This window comes from Micromesistius poutassou, assembly GCF_964030765.1.
Source record: "Micromesistius poutassou genome assembly, chromosome: 15".
Taxonomy (NCBI): domain Eukaryota; kingdom Metazoa; phylum Chordata; class Actinopteri; order Gadiformes; family Gadidae; genus Micromesistius; species Micromesistius poutassou.
Genome location: NC_140285.1, coordinates 12088834 through 12107979, shown reverse-complemented (window position 1 = coordinate 12107979; position 19146 = coordinate 12088834). Strand labels below are relative to the sequence as shown.

General features: G+C 42.1%; 2 protein-coding genes across 5 annotated transcripts in view; one reads left to right on the top strand and one right to left on the bottom strand.

Annotated features, from left to right (window-relative positions):
• Positions 1-892: 892 nt before the first annotated feature.
• On the bottom strand, positions 893-3154 carry LOC311359377 (androgen-induced gene 1 protein-like). 2 transcript variants are annotated; one of them, XM_084479389.1, is made up of 6 exons: positions 2862-3154; positions 2629-2781; positions 2422-2523; positions 2197-2312; positions 1714-1874; positions 893-1544 (listed from the first exon to the last, which is right to left on the bottom strand). In XM_084479389.1, exons 1-6 carry the CDS (start codon positions 3024-3026, stop codon positions 1522-1524), a joined length of 720 nt encoding a protein of 239 aa, XP_084335515.1. In that variant the 5' UTR covers positions 3027-3154; the 3' UTR covers positions 893-1521. The 2 variants fall into 2 exon arrangements, with proteins under 2 accessions (XP_084335515.1, XP_084335514.1); XM_084479388.1 differs by having other exon boundaries at positions 893-1874.
• Positions 3155-7607: 4453 nt separating this feature from the next.
• The window catches only part of LOC311359853 (protein bicaudal D homolog 2-like), a 39268-nt gene continuing 27729 nt past the window's right edge, over positions 7608-19146 (top strand). For all 3 annotated transcript variants that reach the window (XM_084479881.1, XM_084479880.1, XM_084479879.1), the window contains exon 1: positions 7608-8076. In XM_084479881.1, coding sequence (XP_084336007.1) covers positions 7834-8076 — 243 coding nt within the window. In that variant the 5' untranslated portion in view covers positions 7608-7833. The remainder of the gene's footprint in view (positions 8077-19146) is intronic.

Sequence of the window (19146 nt, the reverse complement as noted above, 5' to 3'; positions counted from 1 at the left end):
GTGTTGCAAATCAGGGAAATGAGAATAAGACAATTAATAATACATAATTTACATAATAATACTCTGACTTGTTAAGTCGTTAAATGTAAAAAAGGAAACAAATTGGGTGTATTACACCAGGCACCGTCAAGAACACTGAAAAACAAGAACATTTAAGGTGGCAATGAATGGGGGAGAGGGGCCCACACCGATATTCTTTCAGGGGGCCCAGAATTCCTAGCAACTGCCCTGCCTGGCGCCGTGGACATTCAGAGGTGACAGACGCAGTTGTTGCTTCAAAAAGGACACAAGGAAGTAGTAGTGAAATGGGCTTGTGTTATATGCTGTACGCAATTGTAGCACTACCTTGGTACACCGGACTGAGCAGAAATCCTACCTCTCAGAAGGATACTATATTGGTGTGATCCAATTAGTCCACTAAACCCTGGTTACAATAGTTACCTTTTGCCTTCCCTTCCGAAGAAACAACCACATAGAACAGTAATTAAATGCATGTTTCTATTGTCTCTACATTTAGGAATGGCAGGCTGGGGGGCTGTTAACAAGATGAACTTTGGCAAGTGTGAGATCAAACCCAGGGAGAAGCAAATCTGCAATACACACACACTCACAAACCTTTTCAGAAAATGTGTCACATTGTTCCGAAAGAGCAGTCCACATTATTCTTGCTGAACGTATTTAATGCTATCATTTAATTACATATTCTGTATTGCATAATTTGCAGAGTGAAAATTAAATGTACCTATTTGTGAAATGCTGAATGTTCAGCAGTTTCAGTGTCCTTGATATTAGTTTGGTTCTGAGGACATTTTGAGAAATATATTAAGAGCTAAATATCAGCATTGATGCAATATAGTGCAGTACTGCATGCTAATAATAAACACACAGGCCCTTCACAGTGGAATTCCCTTTAATTCTTCCATTATTTTCAGTGTAAAATAATCTATCAGAGAGACAGAGAATGAGAGAGAGGCTATAGGTCATGGTAAGTCTTGACCTATAGTGTGGAGTGTGTGTGGCTGATGGATGGTTTATGCAGCCTCACCTCATGGCCCAAGTCAGACTGATTATACTCTGGGGCTGAGTAAGGCTGCACACCTGTTGCACATTGATTTCTCAATGTACAACTCAACAGGTTAAAACACTCAGGGGGATATCCTGCAGTGTGTTACACTTCCTGCTGTGTATCATTATACTCAACCTTGGTATAACCCGGTTTCAACATCAATACCCTGCAGGTGGCATGCACCATGGAAATGGCTACAGTCTTCAATTACAAAGAGTCAGAGGAAACAAAAAGGTAACTGACTATGGAGTATGGGAATGTCATGGATCATATCTGAAACCTGCTATCTGCTTTCCTCAATTCCAATCTTGGATAAATAGAGTACATCTTAGATCCTCCAAACTCCTTTGAGAGCCAGAGATGTGGTCTAGTGGTCCCATGTGTCCAGTCCAGGAGTGGCTCTTCAGACCAGATCTCAGGTTCTTGTTGCTGATCTTGCACACTTACTACACTCTTTAACACATTTTCTTCTGAGGCCCTGTCAGACAAGAAAGAAAAGTGAATGAACTACAAACACAGGTTGATGAAATGCCAAAATGTCCCTTTAAAAAAAAAGAAGGATTTCAGACACACAAGATGTAAATATAACAAAAACTGCAAAAACTGTTGCTAAATGAATCAGTGAGCTATGACAGTTTTATTCTCACCTGGATTGCCCCAGATTCTGCCACTGATCTTCTCACCGAGCAGATACAGTAGGTATTGCAAGCCAGCACAGAATCCAAAAAATAGAAGTATGCTCACAAGGCTTAATTTGTTAAGGAAGGGGTAAACCCAAATACCTGAGGCATGGTGCACCCAGAGGACCCTATCAAAAGGCAGAAGAGCATGGAAACAAGAATAAGCTTTGCAGAAACTCTCAACTGCCATCTAAAAACAGGACCAAACTATATGACCACTTGCCACACTGTGGCACTGAATTCAGAGTGACAAAGTATTAGGCTTTCTTATAATACAATAACAATATTATACGAAAAGCCATACATAGTCTCCGGTTTCAACTGATGGTCCCTTAGCCCAAAAATATAAGGCTTATGGTGTCTGCCAGCATTTGTTGGCAGCTCTGATATAAATTCATACTCCAGTTGGATGAACTACAGAACTACAAAAGAAGAGTATTGCAGACCTACCATGACATATAGAGTAGACCAGAGAACAACATCACTGTAGCACCTTTAATTCTGGAAGCATATACATGATTCTGAATGTACATCTGCACAAGCACCAAGGGCACAATTATGGTGTGCTGCAAACAGAGAGAGGGACATGGTGAAAAATGTATATCTCTGTTGCTGAAAAACTCGATATTGATATTGCATGTCTGTCTAAATTTCAAATCTTTGCATGAAACTTACCATTGCATGGTTCAACCAATGTGGAATAATTGCATCAATTACTTTTGGATACACTAGTTCTCGGTCAACAGCATAGATTGACCAGAAAGAGGAAAACACAAACTGGAAATACAAAGCAATGACAACTTTACTGGCAGCTCTGTTTAGAACTGACTGAATTGTTATTCATTACATTTCAGTATAACATGGAGAGCTGGCGTTACTTACGGTTGCATATGGGAAAGCAAACATAGTGAATGAGTCATCCCTTAATTTGACCAAAAGGGATTTGAACCCACCACCGCGTTTATATTTGGCAGGAAACATCAAGTTGACAATGTCCGTCAGGACACACAGTGCGAAAAACACGGTCTGCAAAACCTGGAAGAGTTTATATAATTATGTTTATTAAGCCAGTATTACATATGCTCGTTCTGGACATCAATGACAGATATACATACCAAATTGAGGTAGGTTAAATACTTCCATTTCCCACCGTAGGTGATTTTTCTCGTGTCTATACCCGAAGTCGTTAAATTGTTATAAAACGACAGAGCGAACACATACCAGGCAAATATTGAAACATGAATGCAAAGACATGAAACCCACGACACGCAGGCAGCCATAATGCTTGGTTGCAAAAGACACTTGACTGAGATTTGTATAAGTGAAGGCCGGGTCTGCACAATTAACGAATGTGTAATCAGCCCTCAGACCAGGATATACCAACAAGGATTTAAGGTCCAGAGGTACAATTTTTGATATTCCGACTGGCTAACCTTCCTCTTCTTCTTTTGCTTTTTCTAGGACTTTCAGACACTTGTATGGTTATTGCTGCCACCTATTGGAAGTAACCTTTTATTGTATAATTTATATTTAAGTGTGTGTGTGTGTGTGTGTGTGTGTGTGTGTGTGTGTGTGTGTGTGTGTGTGTGTGTGTGTGTGTGTGTGTGTGTGTGTGTGTGTGTGTGTGTGTGTGTGTGTGTGTGTGTGTGTGTGTGTGAGTTTGCAGACCAAATACTGTTGCATTCATCATATACAAACAAGGGAAATAAATAGCAAGGTCCCGAGGAACTTTGTGGAGAAATCAAGTCTATTTATATTCAAAGTGAAACTCAGTGGGCCATTCTGTAAAAATGGCATTGGTTCGACTCCCTACTTATTATCATTATTATTATTTTATTTGGGCGACGCCCAAGAGGCAAAGTAGCAAACGTTAAAATGTAATGAGGTGGACTGTGTCCACATGTTTGTCCTTGTAGGTTGGTTTGAGAATGTTTGAATGGGTTTCATCATTTGCATGTAACTCCATGTGTGGATGTAAAGGTATAACCTTTATTCTTCTTTTCTTTTTTCTTCAACGTCGTCCAGACACTTGCATTGCCAGCTACTGTTGACCATTTGGAAATCTGAATCTTCTAATCAAGTAAATAAACATAAACATTTGTATGTCAACATATACACATAAAAACTACAAAATCATACTATTTTGTAACTAGGTGTGCACTGGTGTTCAAGTTTAACATGTAAAGGTTAGTTTAGCAGTGTTTCCATCCAATTTTAAGTGAAGTTCTGTCAAGGTCATATTTTCATTGTGACATAAACTAGACTTTTTTCATAACTTAGGCATGCAATAAAGACACTCAATGCAATATTAACCGCTAGCAAACATTGAAATAAAACATATACATAAAAAGTCAGTAAGGATGACCGGGGGGCCCACATGTGTTTGCCTAACTGTCTTTGCAGAGGCCCATGTTTGTGTGAGAGTGTTTGTATGTGTTTTGTTTGTCTTCATAAATATTGTTTGCTGTTTTGCTGTGTGTGTGTGTGTGTGTGTGTGTGTGTGTGTGTGTGTGTGTGTGTGTGTGTGTGTGAACTTTCCAGTCATCAAATAAAATCTATTTATATTTAAATAAATGTATATTTTTAAATTAATCAGCAAGTATCCAAAAGTGAATACTTTAATCTTCAAACGTGAAGGCCAGCCCCTGAGAAGAAGCAAAGAAGCAAACGTTAAATGTAAAATTGTCTTTCTCTGTCTTTATAGTTGTGTGAATTTGAAAAAAAATAAAATAAATAATAATAATAAAAAAGGCAAAAAGGCCGACATTATGCAAAGAAGAAGCAAAGAAGCTTTAGTAAAGTAAGGTAAAGGGGGATGAACATATACAAGATGGATGGTTCTTCACCATCTCCGGCATCCAACCTCTGCTTGGCTCAGAGCTTTAGTCATTTAATTCCTTTTCTTTTCAGTCCCTGTCACACACAAAAAAAACCAAATGCATAATTTGTATCCTGACTACAAACACAGCTCAATTAAAAGCAAAGATTAACGTTAATAAATGTGTGGCATATTGGACAACCTGAATCAATGTGATTATGATTATATGACCATTTAGATCTCACCTAGATTGCCCCAGATTCTGCCACTAAGTTCCTGCCCGAGCAGATGCATTAGAAGAAGTAAGCCAAGAGTAACTCCACTAATTAGAAGTCTACTCATAAGACTTATTTCGCCAAGTAAGGTGTACACCCAAATACCTGATGCATGGTGCACCCATTGGAGCCTAGGAAAAAGAAGAGCACAGTAAACTTTTCACAAATGTTCAACAACCTTTTTTTTTTTTTTTTTAAACCAAACAACAGTTATCTGCAAGCCATATATGCTATGCGTCATCAAATCTCTGGTGTTTCTGACTGTCAAAGTAGACATATGTCATGCAAATTCTGGCTTCAGCTCTTGAAATTCATGCTCAAATTGGGTGAAACAGTTAAACACTAGAAGAGTATAATCAGACCTACCATAATATACATAGTACACAAGAGAACGAAATCATTGGGACACTTTTAAGTCTGGAAGAATATACATGATTCTGAATGTACATCTGCACAAGCACCAAGGGCACGATTATAGTGTGCTGCAAACAGAGAGATAGAAATTAAAACATGAATAAGGGTTACTTTTCATCATTTTCAGTATTTAGTTAAAATCATTGCAAGAAACTTACCCTAGCATGGTTCAACAAAGGAGGAACGATGGCCCCACCAGGTATTAGTGGGGTAAACTGTGCTCGGCCGGTGGCATGCGCTGCCCAGAAAACGAAAAACACTAGCTGGGAATATAAAACAATTTCAACTTTACTGGTAGCAGGCTAATCGACAAATTCAGTACACTATACCATAAAGCTAAAGATGTAACTTACGGTTGCATATGGGAAAGCAAACATAGTGAATAGGTCATCCCTGAATGTGACCAAAAGTGATGGGACCCTGCAGCCACGTAACAATTTGGCAGGGAGGATCAAGTGGACCATGTCGGTAAGGACACACAGTCCGAAGAACACGGTCTGCAGAACCTATGAGTTCACATTATTATGGTTATTGAGTCTAAAACACGTAGGCCTATGCTTCTAGACATAAAGGACGGATTTGAGTGTACATACCAAATTCACGTAAGTTAAATATTTCCAATTCCCGCCGTAGGATAGTTTCCTCGTGTCTAAACCCAGCATCTCTAAATACCAGAGTTCATAGTGCAGAACGAAAACGTACCAAGCAAATATAAAAGAATGAATGCAGAGACAAGAGACCCACGATCCGCCGGCAAGCATGGTGTAAAAACAAATTGAAGAGGTGTAACCAAGTGAACCTGTACATTAAGTAAACTAGTCCTCGGCCCTCAGGCATGTAACAGGCCTGAAGGTAGGCCTATATGCAATTCCAACCGTCATCAAAGTTTAATTTATGGTTGTCAAATAACTTTATAACTAGTTTGTTCTACCACTTACCTGTGGAGCAGGTATTGCGTGTTTTATTATTACCTCACACCTCACTCGTCTGGAAATAAACAATAGCGTGCAATTAGTAGGCTAAGCCTATAGGCCTACAGTATCTACAGTTATTTCATTCAATTAGTAGGCTAAGCCTATACATTATCTACAGTTATTTCATTTTGTTGTAGGAATTGGGTCCTGTTCTTCAGACAATTGTCTGCAAGCGTAATTGATACAATCTATGATGCCATTTAAATGTGTGGCGTAAAATAAGACGCATATGTTTAGAATTAGATATAAAAATGGGATGTAGCTTTGTATATTTTCTTTGATATTAATTTAAATCATATTAAATGGAAGGAGATGATTCGGGAGTATAAAGGGAGCAAGAATCCCCTTGGCAATAAAGTGTAGGCTATATTGATCTTTCTCAGATAAATCTACAGCAAGAACAGCCTGTTAAACGTCTCATTGAATGAATGAGTAGGCTATGTTATGTCATTTGATCAGTCATTCTTCAAAACGACTATCTTGTTAAAATGGGTTACTTGAAATCTAACATGTTACTCAAGGATCATAAAGTATTTCCTCATTATTAATCCAATGGCTGAAGGGTTTCTTCAAGATCACCGCCAGATGGCAGTAAATGTTAAGTCTGTACGCAGAAGCGCAGGGACTTACCATATCATGGACCAGTGATTCCCAACCTTTGACTTATAAGGTGTACCATTCAATTGTTATCAAGACCTTTCGCGGACCACTTCATGTGCAAACGATAAAAACATAACTACACATGCAGTGGCTGAGTGCCTGCGCACCCTCTATACCCAATGATTAGTGCAAGAAGGCCATTGCCGGTGGAAAATAGTGGAAAGAGATGTAAGCAATATTGCTCATGCTTATGCTCCTGTGTTTAGCAAACACACATTAACACAAAACATTTGATGGAATGCACAAATATTTTTTTAATAACAACAAGCCATAAAATATATTCGCTGACTATTTCAGCGTATGTGTTTCCATTATTGTAAATGTGTGGTTTTAATTATAACCCCTGCGGTGCATGTTGATATGGGGTATCCAATTAAATGGATACCCCAGGATATTTAGACTACACGCGGAATAAAAATACAACGAATCGTTTTTTCAGCCAGCCACGAGCCACCCGGTCGACCACTGATCAAATTCAGTTTAAATGTTCTTTTAATTCTATTTCTATGCCAATAAAGCCGCTTCTTCCGTGCTCCACATCGGCAAATACACAATGGCTGATGGGATATGAGTTTAAATAGTAGTCCCTGATGTTAAATTCAGCTAGGGGCGGATACTATAAAACTACATTTCCCAGCAGTCCCCTCTACGCTGTTAAACCTGTCACCGATGGCAAACGTGACCGTAACCAACCGTTCCTCAAGCTCTGGCAAGCGGCAGAGAGGCGAGGAGACCGGGCGCCGTAACCATGAACTGCTTTAAGACCTAGCAGAAACCTCTCCAACCGGAGACATTCAACCTAAGACATCTACATGACAAGGCGAAGCGCAAGAACAACAATCATGCAGTACAAATACAGGAGAATCTAAGCCAAGGTTGGATCGCTCGGTCATTCCGCATCTCTTGACGCAGATCAGCTGGCGTAGCAGCCGGGTGGAGAGTCCGCATGATGTCCGTGGAGGAACAGCGATATTCCGACGCTATGCGGCTCACGGAGGCCGGCCCGGAGGGGCTGCGCGGAGAGATGGAGCGTCTTTCCCGGGAGTTGAGTGAGACCACGAAAGAGAAGATCCAGGCTGCGGAGTACGGGCTGGTGGTGCTGGAGGAGAAGCAGCAACTCAAACAGCAGTATGATGATCTGGAGGTCGAATACGAGACTGTGCGACAGGAGCTCGACCTGCTGAAAGAGGTAGGTGGTGCCTGCTTTGAATATGGAAAACACTACCTAAAACATTACAATGATACATTTAGGTTCAGATGTTGTTATTTTGGAAACCGACTCTCGCACAGTAACACACGCTGATGAAGATACACCCACACTACACAAGGTCAAATTTGAGCGTCATTGAACGTCCATTCAGGGCTGGCCCTGTGTTTATTAATGCAGCATATATTGTCCCCTCTCCCCTGGGTGTACTGGTTATTCTGGACATAATTCTCTAAATGCTTGCTTTTCTTTTCCACCTATATATGCCCTGTTGACTGTTGAGAACTATTGTAGCCCTACAGCAATATGTCAGTCAAAATGACATATTCAAATGATTAGTGCTAGGATAGCCTACAAATCAAAATAAAAACTGTCCAAATCAAAATTACATGTTGCTTACATACATTTTCATTAGTTGTTGATTAACAGTTAATTATAAGTTGTGGCATGTGTGCAACTGTGCACTATTATTTGTTTGTGCATTTATAAGATTCTTAAACTGCTTACAACTAAAAGAAAATTGCTCCATTCCACTACCAACTCTATTTCTGAATGATAATTCTTATTGGGTTGCAGAGCAGTAAATCAATGCATAGACAAACAAGGTGGTTAGGTTTGGTCTTAAAACTGGAACTACCGGCAGAGATAAGCATGCAGGCAGGATAGGTTTTTTGAATTTTGAAACTTCCCGCTCAAAGAGTAAAGCATGAGCAACACATCGGAAAACGAGTTACGACTCTGGAGGCATGGGAAGAATGTTGGCCATGACGCCACTGAGGCAGAGCTGGAGGACTGGATAAAGGATGAGTCTGTTTTTCCCTCAACTGTGGTTAACTCATTTCCAACTGCACTCACACCCTGGTGTCTCCCTATCGCTCTCCTTTTTCTGTCTCTTACTTGTTCTCTCCCACGCTCGCTCTATATTTCAGTCTAGTAATTATAGAGGTAAAGATTTAGGTTTTATTTGTCCAAGATCCTTAAATTAACATGATATTTAGTCTTTCCCTCACGTTCTCTGAATCCATTTAGGTAGATAACCAAATATCCTCATTAAATAGGATATTGTATTTTTCACAGACAAAACTCCTCTCCTGCTCTTTTTATGTTTTAGCTAGCCAAAAACAACCTAAGATATATTTAAAGATCTATTATCTATCTGACACTCACTCACTCACACACCGAAAAGAGTAAATTATAGGCCGACTTGTCTTGGCGTAATTCAGCATTTAATTATAGGATGTCGGTACAGCATAATTAGGGCCAGGTTCACCTCTGTCATTAACAAATATTTCTCTCTCTTGCTCCTCTCTAACACACACAATGCTGACCCGATCCAAGAAAATAAACCATGATCAAAACAAACCACTTACTTATCACTAAAATGTAAATCCAGAAAAATGTCTTTGGCCCTTGCACCGGAAAATGCAAACGCTTAACTCCTCAGCTGTGTGGATGACCTTTGCGACTCTGTTAAAGTGGAAATGTTGTCATTGGTGTCCAGCTGGTATTTGAATTTGTGGCGACTATGTTTGGTTGTCCCTTTCTCAAGTTACTGTGTCAAGAGGACCAGGGTGGACGGATATTCATGGTTTGAGATTCACTCAAGGGCATGACCCTATTATCTTCACCCATGACCATTAATCTATTGCCAGGTGCTCATGAGAAAGTAAGGTTGTGTAATGGTTGTTTGTAAAAGCCCAGATGCCACTCTTTGGTCTCAGTGCTGGAGAAAAGCCTTGATCAGAAATCGTAATGGCAGTGGGAAATCTCCCATTTAATCTTCATCTAGCAGTGGGTCAGATGAATGTGTGCCCACTCCCTCCCTCTTTCTCTTTCTCTATGCTGGGTGCAGGAATATGGATGAATTCTGTACAATGCTGTTGCCTAGTAACAGCACAACCCCTGATTTGTTCTGGTTTCTCACTGCTTCGACCACGGTGGTTGTTTCCTGCACACAGTGTATGAATGCATTGCAACGAGGCTTCAGGAGCTTGGCAAACGGAGAATGAAAGCCATTTATGGAAGTCGGCGTACTTCCTGGTTATGGTTTTCATACGATGCCCTGTCTGATGATCTTTGCTGCAACTGCATTCCTAGTAACAGTTCGACCTCTTCTGATGAGGACACGGATGTCACCTACCGTTTGCCTGGTCAATGACCTCTGTTGATACAGGGTCACTGTGGACACTGTGTGTGCTTGTTCGCTTTACTGCCATAGTTTCCCATTCCCATTCTTTCCCAGGCCCAGCACAGTAGAGGGGAAAAGAGGGTACAGGCCATGCTGAGTTGTAGTTTTTGGCTCTAGGCTCATCTCTGTTTAGCTTTATTGCCACATTGAGTGCCTCTTTATTGAATGTTTCTATTGACTGTCACTCACGTCCTCTCAGTGTGCTGTCAAATGCCTTCTGTGGGACAATCAAAATGGAGCTATATTGTGGTACAGAAATGCACAGGCTGGCAGGTTCACACCAGATCAATGCTCTGGGTCCTGACTAATCAGTTATTTTACATTAATGATATTGTACAAGCCAGGTGGAAAGTGGTTTCCCCTTCTGTGTAGCAGCTTATTCTGTCATAATAATTAAGTCAATAAACCTATAAAGTTCCTGCAAAGCCACCATTTTATAACAGGCTACCAGCTCTACTGACGTTGTAGTCATCCACCCGTTACCATGCTAACTACAGGGTGCAACTGCAGTCTTAAGGTGTACCCTAAAGAAACTGAGGGTATTTTTAACTCTACTTCAATGGTCCAATTATTGATTTTCTGCCTCTATTCCAAATATGAAGACGGGCTGGAAGTCTTGCTGCCCTTAAGCCTTAAGGTGCTAGTCAGAAGCATGTCAGAAGAGCTATAAAAGCGCATTGATGAAGCCTTACACCAATAACCCTTATTGGTGTAAGGCTTCATCAATGCGCTCTCTCTGGGATGGGCATGAAAGTCATGGGTTGACACAAAGACGTCATGAGCGCTCCTTATACAACAGAGGCATCTTACTTTGTTCTTCCAAGATTTCGTCCCTTCTAATACTGGACTCACATACACACGCACCACAACCGTGGCTAAGGGCCCTAATGACAAAGGGCTGGTGTTCTTCAGGCTCTTGTTGCATTGTACAGAGTGTCAGAGAACACAGCAAAGCCATTCAATCACCCCTTGCTCGTGTTCTCCCTCACCCTTCCCTCTGCTTGTAGCAACAGCTGGCTTCTGTGCTGTGGAATTCATCAGGGACAATTGCAAACCTAACTATGCCTAAGCTCGGTAAAAGCGGTGCCCTCTGTGCTCGGCTTGCTGCCCTTTGTATTCCTGAGCCCAGTGAGGTTAAACGCTCACAGAACAGAGGGTATGAAAAAGGGCAGATTGGAGAGAGCCGTCCCATTGTGGCTATGTTGTTAGAGCACTGCTAAATTTTGTCTGTTTGAAATGGCAGATCAGTAAAGCACATATCGCCTTGTGTCCTGAAACAAGGTTATCAGGTGTAACTTTAAAGCTTTATGTGTAAATGGCATTGGGGATGCAATGAATGCTTATTGAACATTGACACCAGGTTTTGTGTCAAAATTATTGATTTAGCTTGTATTGATTGTACCACACCCAGCATTGTTTTACGTTTTCGCCCATAAACACACACCGCAATTAAAGCGTAATCTTTTGTAAATGGCGCTAAATAAAATGCTGAATCAAATCCCAGTCGCCCTAAGAGGATAAATGCCAGCCACAACACAGAGGGTTTATGCCAGTCTGGAAGCTGGGCCACAGCTCGCCACCATAAGCTCAGTCTCTGTCGCCATCGGAGAAACCCTGCTTCGATTTCAACAATGTATCCCGGGGTTGGGCTGATTAGTATAAGTAACCAGCAAACAGCAGAAAATAAATGCTTCCTTCAATGTGTCTCTTGACCACAGAACACCATATGCTACAGCAAAGTAATTAAAGATTCATTACTTTACTCCGTTTTAGGTAAATGAGGCCACCGGTAATCCTAAATGATTACAAAATAGACTTTGGTCCGTAACCCACACAAACAAATCACCAGTCGTAAACACAGTTCAAGTTATGAGAATGAGCGTCACCAAAGTGGATTGAATAGGTCAGTGAAACAAACCAGTATTTAATTCAGTCAAGGTGGGGTAGGGCAGAGTTTGGATAAAGATGGATAAAGTTATATAAATATATAAATAAAATATTTTGAAAACGTAAAATCTTTATATTGATTCTGTTCTGTTGAGCTTAACTAGGCTATGTTAAATGACACGATAGAAAGAGTTTTTTTTCCTTTTTTAAACAAATGAGAAACAAGCTTATCAGCAATCAAGTCAAAGGTACAAAGAGAATAACCTTACGGAAGCCTCACATACTAGTCCTGACTCCCTGACAATAATCCTTTAATGAAGACGGTCGGCCAGATTAGGCAGGGAGCCAGGCTAAAAGCAGCGCATGAGGTATCAATACAGCAGTACTCTGTCTGACCATGGACTCAGGATTGGTGGTCACCATTCTCCCTCCCTCTTACACACACACACACACACACACAGACACACACGCCGCACACGCACATTACATTCTAGTTACATAGTTTGCACGTACGATGCAAACTAAATGTAGTTTAGTCGTGCGTTGTTTCAGGACCCATCAAGGGTAATGATTGTTGTTGGCTTTATTGGTTGTGTGCTGCTAAAAAGCAATTAAAAACAAAAAAGCCTATTGTGCAGGCCTCATCTTACAGCCATGAGGCACATTCCACAGCAGCCGGCTTATTGTTCCAGGGCTATGTTTCATATTGCTGCTTCAGGTAGGTGTTTGCTCATTCTGTAGGATTGCTGAAAGACCTTTTGTAACCGATATAACTCTGATGTAACTATGTGAAAAATGTCAGGTTTCACATACTGTGGGTGTGATCGCATGATGATATCTGTTGTGTATTATGATGACTACTACTCAGAGATTGTGTCGTGTCGGAGCATCGCAGGGGTATATGTGTGGGTTTTGTACTGCCTTACTATAGCGCTAACTGCCTCGATATTTTGGCACTGTATGTCAATCCTTTTGTGTTGTTTTGTTTGTGACCGTTAATCTTGTCCTTGGTGTGTGGATAATGACTGGTCTCTTCCCTTCACTCCCTGACCTTCGAACTCCATCTCCTTCCCTTTATTGAGTTGGAGACAAAACCTCCTACGCCCGGCTTCCTGTTTACCACTCTGAAGAGCTGGAGGTATTAATAGACGACAGGAAGCATCAGGAGATATGATTCATGATTCATCTGTCCGGATGTCCTTGTTTGATTGGCTGAAATGACCACGCGGCCGTTCATCATCCACCACCACCAAGATAGGGAGTCGTTACACTGGACACACAGGTTGTTTGGGGGATTTCCTGTGGCATTACTCATCTCGTTGTATGAGTCTCGTTGTATGAGTAAAGTAAGGTGGCCAAAATCAAGCGCACACAAATGTGACTGTGAAGGTCTAAATAAAGTTGCTGAGATTGTTTATTTTTATGGACTTTAAACTCCTACGGAGATAGAAATAAACAGAAATGATAATTTATCTGCTAAATGGCTAGAAATGGCAAGAATACCAGGATTTATTATAAGTGATTACATTATTAAAATGTAGCATTTATTCTTCTTCCTTGTTCTTACTTGTGTATATCTTTTGACATGAGGTAGGCTGCATTGCTTTGTGTTGAACACTGTCATTGGCAGCCTGCATTATGAAGGTGACCTCGTTCTATGTTAGAGGAGCTGCCTTTTAGTGGTTTGTCTCTCAGGAGTTAGTCCAGGCAGGCATGGTTTTATCTGGTTGGTTTGGAGGAAGGCTGGGTGAGGGCTGCATTTTATAATTCTCCATTTACCAAACTCATAATAATACAAATAATATAGTCCCTCTGCAATTGAAGCACATCATGAAAGAGAAGATCACCATGGCATGTTATCTTGATTGAATAAATCAAATCATTACAAAACCTAATTTCATATCGTCAGACATTTTACCTGCAGGCTCCTTTCAAAATTAACCCATTATCATGTAGAGAGAGAAAGAGCTGTACAAGCTTTTTCTCCTTACCATCACTGCCCCCCCTTCCCCCCAAAAAAGCATGGCTAGGGGTTCTGGATCCTCCCCGCCTGTGTGAAGCATCCATGCTTTGTTCGATTCCCCAGACACTCTTGGTGTGAAAGGAGCAGACCCATAGGCTCAGTGGAGGCATGGAGACAAAAGAATGGATCAGAGTGATTGTAAATAGAAAGTAGTGGTTATCAGGACGCAGTGTATGAGCACTGAGCAGGGTGCCTGCCTCTCAACAGCACACACAAGAGTCTTCTGGGATCTGAGGGGAAGGAAGGGAGGGGTTGTAAATTTACGTATTTCAATCTCTCAGGGGCCCTTCAATTGTGGGGATGGGAGATAGAGAAAGATGGGAGGGGCAGCATTGGGCAATGCTAGTGTTTCCTGTGGGAACACTCCTTTTAGATGGGGAATAGTAGAATAGAGGGCTCCTCTATCAGCTTTAATAGGTTCCTCCATGCAGAAAGGATTGCTGGCAGGCATACTTTCTTTTCGTTCTTTTGCGCAAAGCCGTAAACATGAAGGCTCTGTGAAAACTGTGATGATTGAATGTAAGAACCCAGGGTGTGTCAAACCTTACGGGGTTCGCTTACCTGCATTTCCTGTCCCTTGTTTGAGGAGGAAAAGACTTCTATATAATACTAATAAATGATTTCCAATAAGATTCCTGATAAATAAATAAAAACAAGACGTGATATTGTTCAGCTGAAAGCTGCCTATTGTCTGTCCTTTTTTAATATTCAGATTCAAAGCCATCGATTTATATCCACACAAGTAATAATGCAGACTGTGGCGAGAACCACATTTCATTAACCCCTTACATCACCCTGACAGGCCCTCATATGGTGGGCCTGTGCCACGGTGACCCCAACGTGACGGCCCCGCAGGGAGAGCCGCACCAGGAGCCCCTGGTAGATGGGGGGCCTACGTACATAATGTAATTACCGCCTGTGTTCGGGGCCATGACTCTTTGTCTGTTCTGGGGTCTGGTGAGGACTTCCCCAGGGGGGGAAGATAGATAGATTGGAAAGTGCTGGGGAGGCACAGCTGAGGACAACCATTCTTCAGAGTTAGCCCAGTTGAATTAATATACACCGGGAAATAAAACCAACAAATGAGGCAAAGGGTCTTTTGACTGGGTTTGAATTGATGAGGCAGAGTAAGGGTTGAAGTCCTCAGAAGGAAGAGGCCCAGCTCAAGTCCTGGTGCCGCCCCCCCCACCACCCCCCTGCCTGCTGGCAGATTGATGGGACCTGTCTGGTGGCTGATAGATGATTCTTGAATGATGGAGGTGAATGCATTACAGTCCAGCGTGTAATATTAATCAAGGTGGGGTTCATTGATAAGGCTAAAGTCCATCTGGCTAATGCATTGTAGCTCAGTGATATGTGACTCTATTAACCAGTCCCTGACGTAGGCCACAAACAAACTGATTAGGGGGAAACCCTTTGCCTTCCTTTTAAACTTGGGGTGTGTGTGTGTGTGTGTGTGTGTGTGTGTGTGTGTGTGTGTGTGTGTGTGTGTGTGTGTGTGTGTGTGTGTGTGTGTGTGTGTGTGTGTGTGTGTGTGTGTGTGTGTGTGTGTGTGCCCAGCTGCTCTCCTGGTGTATAGCTTGTATCGTCAGAGGAGCTGATACGCATGGGTTTCCCCTCTAAGGAGAAGACCATGTATACACAGAGGAACACCCCTTGTGTTTCAGTGCTGTTTACCAGGTAGAGGCTCGGCCTGAAACCGCATAACAAAGAACTGGAAATCAGACTCTAAACCTGGAAATAAGAAATAACTGAATGACAAAAAACAAGTGAGATTTGTAGCGGTCCAAGGTGTCGATGAGGATTATCACCAGAAAGAGAGAGCTGCCTGTGTTAGTCTGAGCCGCAGAAACTGCCATCTGCGAGTGTGTGAATCCGTCTGTTCTGCCCCGACTGACCGCCCCGCGATCTGTCGCTGTAATTGGCCTGGTTACCATAACGACGGCTGTTCCCCTGGGATGCTGGCGCGTGGATCCGGGAGATTTGAAACCCGGGTCTCGAGCGGCACGAGAGCAGGGTACGGATCTCGAGCCAACCGACTGAAAGACTTACAGCAGGGCCCCGGATAAAGCTTTCTTTGTGTTGCTAATTTTCAAGGGTCCTGCAGGGCCGAGGAGGGACGTGGATCACAGCCGTGATGCGAGTGATAAGGGCTCCACCACAGCCAACGCGCTGATAACACTGAGCAAATGTAACCCGCTCTGTGGAGTCTGTCCCCCCCAGAGCCACTCAATTCAGTAGCAGATTAGAAGCCTCACAGTGATGGGGATAAACAATCATGAGAAAGATGGTGGTTTTTTTTTATGGACTGCAATCACAAGATAATTCTGATAAAGCAGAACAATAGTGTACTTAAAAAAAAAAAATCCCTGCCCTTAATCTCATTGAAAGTATATGTAAATCTGTATCTTTGGCACAAAGATGGATTTTGTAAGATTAAATTAATGTAAGCTATGAATTTATCTATCTAATCTATATATCTCTGAAAATATGGCTAGTAACGAAATCCATAGTGTTATTGTTATTGTATGAACTCACAGCATTAATCCAAGGATGAAATATACACTATAGTGCATCAATAATCTCCTAGTAAATGCTGCCTTACGTGTAATATCTGACCGAAGCCTAGCTGCAATTTGCATTGGACTCTATAGTGCTAATGATGTATCTGATTTTCATCAAAGCTTCTATCAACATTGAGTCTTGCTGGTTAAGGCTAAAGCTAAGACAAAACCGACATGAGAGGGGTGCAGCACAGGTCTAAATAATAGATGGGTTCTAGCTAGCTCATGTCCCCAGACTGATCCAGTCTGTTTCAACTTGTTTCTACTGGAAGGAATTTGTTCCTAAGATGTATATATTTCGCCTGCAAGGTGTGTTAATAGTCCCCCTGAGTCTGATTAGTGTGCGTGCATCTTTATACACTAGCTATGGGTGTTTGTTTTTCTGTCTTCTCTCTCTCTCACTTGTGGGCTGCCTCTCTCACTCTTCCTGTGGCTGCTCTCCCTTGTGTTTGGGAGGTTCACTGCTCGCAACCACGCAGATCTCCTTTCAGTTAGGGCCCACGCAAATACTTCTCGAGTCAATCTCCTCCAGGGCAACGAACCAATGCATAGCGCTCTCTAGAAATAGTGCTCTCCTGGTTAAAATGGTGCATTACAACAGTTTGGTGCAGTACTGCGTATATGTCTGCAAAGGAACACGATGAGAGTTGCATCGGAGGAACACTGTGAACACTCCCAATCACTGCTCCTCCTCCTTCTGGCTTCATCTCAGGAGGGACGGCAAGCCTCAACATGGCCGGCACACCAGGTGCTGTAGCATGGATGACTCCAGGGCGTGTGTGTGTGTGTGTGTGTGTGTGTGTGTGTGTGTGTGTGTGTGTGTGTGTGTGTGTGTGTGTGTGTGTGTGTGTGTGTGTGTGTGTGTGTGTGTGTGTGTGTGTGTGTGTGTGTGTGTGTGTGTGTGTGTGTGTGTGCAAAGCAGCTCTTTGCTATGCAGTGAATCAATGTGGATCTCTGCCAAAATACAGCTCATGTCTTCGGCTCCCTCAATCTTCCCCTCATCACTCGTTTTCTGTCTCTCTGCCTCCGCTTATCTGCTGCTCTTCCTCATAGAGTGTTAATGTTCTAATCATGGGAGAATGAGCCAGCACACTTTTAAGCTTCACAAGGGAATGAAAATCTGCCTTTACCCGTTTTTCACTAGTAAGTGATAATAGATAATAGATAATAGACAGAGGAATGGAAGTTCCTGCTGTCACTCATTAAGAAAAGTGTTGATTGGCTTTGGCAATAACATGGGCTAATCAACAACAGTGTTGCCAGAGAATATAGAAGTGCCTCACCAAGCGAAGACACACTGACACATGAGATTTTTGAAATTCCTTCCAACTCCGTTGTCACATATAGCAAGCAGACGCGGGCATAACGTTGTCAGCAATCCGTGGGGTCGTAGAAACCAAGGGACCCCCTCCACTGTTTTCCTTTGTGACCCAGTAAAATGTTTGCGGGCTCTGAGATTGAAAGTAAGTACAGGACTACCCCAAGCCCACTCTCACAGTGAGCTCACGATAAAGACAGACAAAGATAGACATAGAGAGAGACGGTGGAAAAAAGAGGCTGCTTCTGTTAATCATCATCCTGCCACTGTGCCATGTGACCTGAGATTCACGAGGCAGGAAGACCCATTATGTGTTTTGGTTTTTTCCTTCCTCTCCGCTTTCTCCTCCCCTGTGGCCCCCTCTCTCTCTCTGACCACTTAACACACTGGCCAGCCCACAGTCTTGCTGATAAATGGCTTTGGTATGTAGGGCTAAACTACACTGTGCCAGACTCCTTGTTTTAGAGGCGAACCCCAGTCTAGTTGAAATAACATGGTATTGTTCGCCATCGAATGGCTGGCTCCACGACGGCTTTGGGAAGGAATTTATTAAGACTCCATCTCTATACCATCTTCAGCCATCTTGAAGATCTCCAAAATCTGGTCTACCAATCTTAATGTCATGTTTCAGGGTAGTGCAGAATCACATGGTTTTGTTGTTTGCTATTGCTCTCTAAGCATGCAGATGCTGTTTATTTATGTATATCTGTGATTCAACTTGCAGTTTTATATCACAGCATTTTAATATTTATATATTTATGTATTGGGAATTTGGGATTTGCAGTGTTGTCGTCTAAAATACCTTTTAATGGATTTATACTCTGCCACTGTGCACATTTAGAACCCATTTGTTACAAAAAATGCTAAACTCCCTTTCTTTTATTAAGCTAAAGTGCTCTCTACTGAAAGTAGAAGATGTGATCTTAGCAAATATAATGAAGGCAGGGAGTCTGGTATCTAGGTCAGGAGTTCCAGCTGCATAGAAGATAATGTGACCTTCCTGACTTCAAAACAAGACCAGTTCAACAGACAGGGGTTAGCTGTCAGTCCCCAGGAGCCTCCTTCATTAGGA

Coding starts and splice junctions, on each gene's coding strand:
- LOC311359377 (XM_084479388.1), bottom strand. CDS start 3,026: ATGGCTGCCTGCGTGTCGTGGGTTTCATGTCTTTGCATTCATGTTTCA. Junction 2,782..2,861: donor ATTTAACCTACCTCAATTTG/GTATGTATATCT, acceptor AAACTCTTCCAG/GTTTTGCAGACCGTGTTTTT. Junction 2,524..2,628: donor TTGCTTTCCCATATGCAACC/GTAAGTAACGCC, acceptor TTGTATTTCCAG/TTTGTGTTTTCCTCTTTCTG.